Here is an 8,551-nt window from a genome sequence, read left to right as displayed (position 1 = left end):
TTTGAATTGTTCCAGGAAGTGGAAGTGTCTATAACTTAAATGAGTTTTTTGAAACTAACTCAACTAACAATGAGACATTTATCTTGAATGAAATTTTGTGTCAGTATAATATTGGAACCAAAATGCAGCTATGCTATGCGAACTTTCAGTAATTAATTGTATTAATTACCAAAATACAGCTATGCTATGCAAACTTTCTATTCTAATTTAACTTTTGGTTTGAGTCCTAAACATTCTCTACATGAACCGAAAAAAATGATAAAACTCATAGTTCAAACTCTGGAACAAATACGGTAGAGGGGTTTTATCAACAAAGGTCGGGGTGGTCCTAGTAATTGTGAATCTTCATTTCTACTTCAAGCATGCTATTATTATACTATATTTTTTTTGCTCTGATTGTGAATAATATGTAGTAATTTCTGTTTCTCAGTGGCAGAATAAAATTTTTTCCCACTTATTGGACAATTATCCACAGGTTTGGCTATTTCCATATTGCATTGTTGTAGTACCAACAAATTTTTTCTTAATAGAAGTACAATTATTTTGAATTTAAATTGAAAAATTTGGTGGAAAGTTGCAAATGTTATGGGTACATCATAGGGGTGCTAGAACTACTAATGTTGGTCTTAGAGCTGAAGCAATGTATATCATAATGTGAAATCTTGTAACTTTAGGGTTATTTGCATCTTACAATATAGTCATCTCTATTATGTACTTTTGTAGTGCCCAACAACTATTATACCTTTCTTCAGGAACCAACCATTTTGGGGAGAGCAAGTGCACATTAGAGGAGTAGGTCAAACACCTATCCTGGTGGATGAGTTTAAGTTGGAAAGGCTAGTTGATTCCATATGCTTTCATTAATAGTGAACAAACATTGATCTCTTATATTAATAATAAACCTTAGACTTCTTACATACTAAGAGCGTACTTTCAACCTCCATGATCCAAGCAAAATGACCTTTCAAACACGATATAGAATACACCAAATGGTGATAAAAGGTTGGGACTAAGGTTGTATAACCTTAAAAGAAAATGAAAAAAGAAGAAACTGGTAACCTTTGAAAAGAAAATACTAGAGTTACGCAGAATTTGCATAGACCAAGTGAGAAGATGGAAAAGAAGCACATGATGGTTAACAGTGTTTGCAAAAAAATTAACAGATATGTTTAATTATTGAAATTATATAGTATAAGGAGCTTAATTGCAACAATTGAAATGACAAGGTGATTTTTTGAAGCATGACAATAGTATAAGAAGGGGTGGCAAAAATGAGCCAACCCGTCGGGTTGGTTCGTAACTCGAGAAAAATGAGTCGGGTTGGGTTGAAAAAAAATTAGTTGCCAACCTGAGCCAGCTAGAAAAAAATGAGCCAACCCACGGGTCAAATGGGCCAGCTCTCGAGTTACTTTTTTTTTTAATTAAAAAAATAAAATCAAACAAAGACCCAACCCACTCTCCCATGCTGTCGTCAGCCCGTCACTTCTCTAACCCAACTCAGTCACATTTCACTCATCGATTCTCTTCCACTGTTTCCCTTCTTCTTCCGCAACGCATCTTGACTTTAAGGTTTTTCCTTTCTTCTTCTTTTCTGATATTCCTGTCGATGTTGGCTCGTGGGTTCTGATTTTTTTTAAAAAAATTGTTCCAAATTTTGTGAGATTCGTTCTATTTTGGTTGAAGGTGTTGAAAGCGTGGTTTGTTGTGGCATAGTAATCTGATTTCATCAAATGAGGTATATGTTTTTCTTTTTTTGGATTCCATTGTTTTCACTTCTATTGCCTGATATCGCAATGCAGGTCATTCTTTAAAGCATTTGACCTTCACTTCAAGTTGTTTTTTCTTCTTCTTCCAATTCAAAATCCCATCTTTTTTCTTCTTATAATTGGAGCCTTATTTGATTTTCTCTTTTTGGTTTTTTTATATTTTGGCTTGATTATTTCAGACAAGGACGGTTAATGTTCAACAAGTTTCAAATCTAGCTGGTGATAGAGAGATTCACGAGTTCTTCTCGTTTACTGGAGAAATCGAGCACATTGACAACAATCTATTTTTTCGAGCCAACCCGCGAGCTATTTTTTGAGCCAACCCGTGAGCTTTTTTTAGCCAACTCGCAAGCCAACCCTAACCTGACTCGGGTCGAGTTGAGTAGAGTTTTTTGGCTTTTTTTTTTCTGACCAACCCTAACCTGACTCTTTTTTTCGAGTTGAATGCGAGTTGGACCGGGTCGAGCGAATTGACCCATTTTGCCAACCCTAATAAGAGGGTAATGTATAATTTAGCCTAAAATTTATTACGAAACCATCATTTAATAAAAAGATGACAACTCACAGATATCATACTTATCTTTTTTTTGGAAATATTCCAATCGGTTCATTGCTTCGCAACTAATCCGATTCGGGGCGGGTCCAGGATTAAGGCTTTAAACTCCTCCCAAAGGTGGTACTGGGGAAATTCGAACACATGCTCTCATCCCTACCTGCTTAGCATAACAACTCACAGATATCATATTTATCTAGATAGCATAGCAACTCTCCCTAATCAATCCTCTTAATTACTAATAAAAAATATTAAATGCTTTTTATGTTTCTAAATTTCAAATGCATTTACTTTTCATTTAATATTAAAGAGTTATTTTAAAAGTGTTTAAAAACAAACATTATTACCCTGGGAGGGATCAACTTCCATTATTATGACAATAAATATTTTTTATTATTAACAGTTGATTTTACATATATTTAATAATTTATATACATTTTCATTTTCAATAGATTAGACAAGCCAAATCTTAATTAAAACTCTCGTCTCTCTCTAACCGTAATATTTATAAAAACTTATCAATGAAACATATTAATAATATTGGTATTTGAATTGTTTTGTCACATTATTTATTACCATAAACTAAATTAACTATTATCAAATGTGAATTATATATCTCTTTGGCCAGGGTATAAACGAGTCAAGACTCAAGACAACTATTATTCCTTTTTTTTAACTATATTTTAATTTAATATTTATTAAATAATTTTATGCTATTAAATCAAATAAAAAACAAAGAGAGTAAAAAGTTATTTAAAATTAAAAAACATAGTAATCACAATTTTTTAATTTAAACTATAACTTATTTTTATTTTTTCCGACATTGTAAACGTGGATATCCAAAATTTTAAAGGATGGTGTCGGGAAGGAAATTGGATAAGTGGGGTCAATCACCCGCCACAACCGTATCGTCTTTATTCAACCAACTCATTTCTCAGTCTCTCTCTCTCTCTCTCTCTCTCTCTAAACTCTTCATTCTGGTAACATGGAGGGTCTGATCAAGGGTTTGGTCGAAGTTGCTCTTGGTGTCAATGACAACGACAACGACAACGATCACGATCGTGAACAACGAGATGAACGCTCCAGATCATCTTGGGCTGAGGTCGTGTCCGGAGATCAGGATCAGGATCAGGATCATCATCGTCGCACTCACCAGGTTTGCATTTCGATTCAGTTTATTGATCGGATTCTACTACTATGCGAAATTCAATAACATTTTTTTTTTTTTTTTTTTTTTTTGCAGAATCAGACTCGTCCAGAGCAAGAGGAGTGGCAACCCCAAGGTTCCAGAATCTCCAACACACCCCACAAGGTCACTTTTTCCTTTTCTTCAGTTCATATTCTCAATTTGATTAAACACCGTAAAAAAATTTAATCTTGGAGGAACTGATATTAAAATGTGTTACAATGTTATCATTACATGCAGGAACAATATCGTCCTCAGCAGGAGGAGTGGGAATCTGAAAGTTTCAACACTTCCAACAGACCCCACAAGGTATATTTTGACAACTTAATTAAAACTGCTCCATTTTCTCTTGAGAGACAATTGTGCGGTGAAGCTTAGCTTTGAGGTTTTTAAATAATGCGTTTGCAGATCTCAAGAAATGATCACTTGATATTTTGAAATGTAATGTAGCTGAAACCTAACTTTATTCATCAAGCACTAGCTACATTATTGTTGGTTCAGTTGTTACCTTGGATGTAATAGATTACTAGGGTCATTTGTCATAGGGACAGATAGATCGCTCTTGTGATGTGATCTAACATTTTGTTATATAAAAAAGGACAATCCGGTGCTGTGGAACTCTTATTCTGCACAGGGTCGAGGGAAGGGTTAGACCATTGTGTAGGTGCATAGTAGGCAGCCTTACCTTCCATTTACAAGAAACTGATTACATGAATCGAACACTCCTATGACCTCCAAGTCACTAAGTGATAATACTAACTGGTTGTGCAAAGCCTCCACTTCCAACATTTTGTTATATATATATATATATATATATATATAACTCCCCGTTAAACCTCAGCTAGGAAGAGTGGGATGAGGAAAATCTTTTTACATGGCCTTACCCTTGCATATTTGCAAAGAGACTGATTTTCATATTCAAATCCTTGATTTTTCGGTGACAAAGGAACAACTTTACCCTTCCTCGAGCTCGCCATTTTTTTTTTCTAATTTCTTATATATGTTATGAAAATAAACTTGTGGTATCAGAGTCACATTTTGATGCTGCATGGTTTTTGCTGGATGTATACGAAAACCAAGCTCTTATGGTTATGGTCTTGTTGGTTGGTCCATTTTCATATGGCCTCATGTTGGCTCTTGATTTGATTAAAATTTATCTCTCTCTGTGTGCATACTGTTTAAGATTGTTGTTGGAAAGAAAATAAGAGAAATTAATATTTTTTTTTATTTATACCCAAGATACATGGTCCACTAAACTGGTTATTTGAGAATCTGGTTTCAAGAGATCATGGCAACATTGAGAATATCGAGCAAGCTTGGTCATTGGCCAATCTCTATTTCTTCTTTTAATGTAATGCAGTATGTAATACGTAGAATACTTTTTATTAAAATTTAACTATTTTGGTGAAATTCAATTTTTTTATTTTTGCAGTTGGATGAAGATAACAATGATGGATGGCAGACAGTTGGTAAACCTTCAAGGCAGACACACAAGGTTTATCTTCTAGTTTTAATCAATATGTCAACTAGAAAAGCTATGAAAGTGCATTTTGAGTGTTGTGTCAATTTAAATAGTTTATATTATGTTAGTGATGCTCTTACTGGTATATATTCTTTGAATTCTATATGTTAGGGTCACTGAATGTGTGATTTAATTAGTTCTGAACATTTTATGCTGCATCACTATCTGCATCTGAATGGTGGATCTAACCAACTGATGTAGATTCCAAAGGATAACTGGCACGGCTATAAACGGTCTCCTCATGAGCAAGAATACTGTAATGAGGTTGAAGTTGGTGCTGATGTGGAGCCCTCAGAAGATGAACTTGCTGATCTGTCACGAGCTTGTGACAAACTCTGGGATCTCGATTTACATAGATTGGTACCTGGCAAAGACTATGAAATTGACTGTGGTGAAGGGAAAAAGGCTTACCAAAAGGAAGATATGGCACAGGGGAGCTTGTTCACTTTTGTTAATGATCATGTATTCAGAAAGCCTACTTTTGCTCGATTTCTTTCACTTTTAGATAATTACAATCCCCATCAAGGATATAAGGAAGTTGTTACATCTGAAGAGAGACAAGAGCAAGCCTCTTTCATAGAAGAAATCAGTAGAACAGCACCAATTAAATATCTTCACAAGTATCTTGCATCCAAGGGAATTGCGTCAGAGAGTTCTCAAGATTTCAAAAGAATGATGACCAGTCTGTGGTTTGACCTTTATGGCCGTGGTGGCACTTCTGGTTCCTCTTCTGCTTTTGAACATGTTTTTGTTGGAGAAATCAAACAACGTGGTGAAGTTTCTGGCTTTCATAACTGGCTGCAGGTTTGACCTCTTATTTTTCTTTCTGCTGTTTGTATGTATTCACAATTCATGCGAAATTGATGGAGTATAAACTTAGGATGTTGTAAGTCATTTGATGCGCTTTTCAACCATCATTCTGATAATTACCAGCTTCATTGGTTAGCCAATTACTATATTCTATTATTATGGACTAGTATGCCCGGTCTAGTGATATTGTAAACCTAGCTCCTTGTAAATAACTTCAAAGTTGATATTGCTAATAATACTTTCCAGTAATCTTATGATGTCGATAATTTTCCCAATCACATTCTATATCTACAGGTACACTTATTTAAACCAGCTAGTTTCTTTGTTATTTTATTTTTCCCCTTAACTTTTTGTAATGCTTCTTTCCAATAATATTCTATCTTGTTATTTGTGAAGTTGTTAATCTATTAAATGAGTAGACGAGGGCTTAAATGGATGTACTTTGTCTCGTTAACTTGTAATCTGAATCTGAATTGTCATTATGTGAAACTTTTATCTCACCTATTGATGTATTTTGGCAGTTTTACCTTGAAGAAGAAAAGGGGAGAGTTGATTATCAAGGCTATATTTTTCCCCGTCGAAGGGGTGAAATTGTGAGTGATATCTTTTAAACTTGTTTTTTATTTTCTATTAACTATTATTCCAAACAGAAAGTCAGAAAGTAATAAACATCTGCACTAGCTAGACATCAAAGCACGTTGAAAATAATTTTTAGCAGCTACAAATTATTTTTTCTAAAACAACGAGGGCCTTGATTATAACAATCATAGTTCTGTTTCATTACAATAACTCTTTTAGTTGGTACTTTTATGTTTGTAAGCAAGCATTTGTTATTGTTTGAACTGTAACCACATCATTTTTAATTGTTTTCTCCACCTTAATTTGCAGCCAGACTCTGAAACCCAGCTTTTGACAATTCAGTTTGAATGGAATGGTGTTCTGAAATCTGTATCAAGCACTATGGTTGGAGTGAGCCCTGAATTTGAAATTGCTTTGTATACCCTGTGTTTCTATGTCGGTAGGGAGGATAACCACATTCAGCTTGGTCCATATGCAGTTAATATCAAGTGCTATCGTTTTGGAGATCGAATTGGATCTGTTTTCCCCATTGCAGATTCTTGAATTATCAGTTGCCAGGAATGGTAGTAGTTGTTCTCAATGGAATAACTTTGTATTTATCCTCTAAAGGCAACAAATCAATTAAATGAACTAGTACCATTTGGTGGTGCTTTTGTCTAGGATAAAAAAGAAATGATTCTTGTGGAACTTGTTTGCTTCTTTTTTGTAACTCAGTCTTCAATATATGGGTTTTATAATTCTCATGTTGAAGGAGAATTGAAATCTCATGTTGTAGAGATAAAAAGCATGTGGGACCCATGTGTTAAAAAAAATTATATGTAGGACCCATGTCAGCTCGGAAATCGAAGGGTGTGTAGGAAAATTGTAATTCTCATGTTAAATGAGAATTATAAAACCCTTCATATATATGCTATTATGTGTTTTTATTAAAATCTAAGGCTTTGATGGCTTGTGTAAGCTTAGAGTGGGATACAGTCATGTCACAATGAGAGATACAGTTCACGATCATCAAAAGTTTGTTGCCTTGGATATCTCTACCAACTTTTTGAGTTGTGCTGGAAAGAGAAAGACAACCCCTACCATGTCTTACGAAAATATCTTGCAAGTCATGAGATATTTTGAAAATAATTGTAATTTAGATTCTTTCGAAAATATCTAGGAAGTCTCGAGATATTTTGAAAAGCATTCTAATTTAGATTTTACGCATAAGTTAATTCTAAATTTGCAAAATTCCAAATATTTTGCTGAATTAGTTTTGGGTTGGCTCTATCTTTGAAATTCTCCGCAATAGTCTGGTTCGCTTTGCACTTTGTGGCTAAACTCATTGGCATTTCCATATTTACTTATTGAAAAAATAAAAAAATAAAAAAATCTAGCCTTGTTGCTGATTAGGAACTGCAGAAACTTATGCCATAAATATTTTATTTACAATTTACTTCAAGGTTCCTGAGCCTTTATCGGAAATCATGTTGAATGAATTGCATAACTAGAGCTTATACCGCCAATGCTTTCAATTCATTAGCTCACCTATGTACAGCAACATTCAAGTTATTGGATTATTAAAAGGGAAATATGTTTTTCACGTTACAACACAAAAAAAGTGAATGGAACTTATTTTATTTCTTTTTCTATTTTCTCTTTAGCTGGTTTCATTTATTATTTTTATGTTGTATGAGATAATTTATCTTATGCAAAATATATTCTCCCTATTAAATTTAAAATGTGTAAAATGCATGGTTATTGCTTGAAAGGGGTATAAAGGGGTTTCACTTGGATTTGAAGTAGGTGTAGACGTATAGCTAGCGGAGAACCACAGGTGAATAGGTGCAGCATGTGCCACGAGTGTGAAAATAAGAAATGTGCAGACGGGATTTTTCAATGACAAAGAAATTAGATTCTTGTTAAGAAAGAAAAAGGGACTAATATTTGAAGTTTCCACATATCCAATCCCATAACGCCATTATCATTTACCAATTTTAATGCCAACTTCATTCATAACTTAAATCACCAGTCTGAATGGTTCGTCCCCCTTTCCCATAAAAATTGAAAAAAAAAAAAAATGAAATGAAATGAAATGAAATGGCTTGTTCTGAAAGTGAGAGATATCCTCCATTTTGGATTACTTTGGATAAAAA

The 8,551-nt window shown here is 34.0% G+C and overlaps 1 protein-coding gene across 1 annotated transcript; it reads left to right on the top strand.

The window, feature by feature from the left end:
• Nucleotides 1–3,240: 3,240 nt before the first annotated feature.
• Nucleotides 3,241–7,322, top strand: LOC133303090 (uncharacterized). Its single transcript, XM_061502951.1, has 7 exons — nucleotides 3,241–3,475; nucleotides 3,563–3,631; nucleotides 3,746–3,814; nucleotides 4,938–5,000; nucleotides 5,229–5,831; nucleotides 6,359–6,430; nucleotides 6,726–7,322. Exons 1-7 carry the CDS (start codon nucleotides 3,305–3,307, stop codon nucleotides 6,957–6,959), a joined length of 1,281 nt encoding a protein of 426 aa, XP_061358935.1. The 5' UTR covers nucleotides 3,241–3,304; the 3' UTR covers nucleotides 6,960–7,322.
• Nucleotides 7,323–8,551: the final 1,229 nt, after the last annotated feature.

Source organism: Gastrolobium bilobum, unplaced genomic scaffold, assembly GCF_033153095.1.
Source record: "Gastrolobium bilobum isolate Gb01-03AN ecotype WA unplaced genomic scaffold, APGP_CSIRO_Gbil_v1 utg48080, whole genome shotgun sequence".
In the NCBI taxonomy this organism is placed as follows: Eukaryota; Viridiplantae; Streptophyta; class Magnoliopsida; order Fabales; family Fabaceae; genus Gastrolobium; species Gastrolobium bilobum.
Note: the sequence above shows the minus strand (reverse complement) of the source record. Positions and strands in the feature narration are given on the sequence as shown.

Excerpts from the sequence above, each read along its gene's own strand:
- LOC133303090 (XM_061502951.1), top strand. The coding sequence starts at position 3,305 with ATGGAGGGTCTGATCAAGGGTTTGGTCGAAGTTGCTCTTGGTGTCAAT. Across the intron at positions 3,815-4,937 it reads CTTCCAACAGACCCCACAAG|TTGGATGAAGATAACAATGA; the intron begins GTATATTTTGAC and ends TTATTTTTGCAG. Across the intron at positions 5,832-6,358 it reads GCTTTCATAACTGGCTGCAG|TTTTACCTTGAAGAAGAAAA; the intron begins GTTTGACCTCTT and ends GTATTTTGGCAG.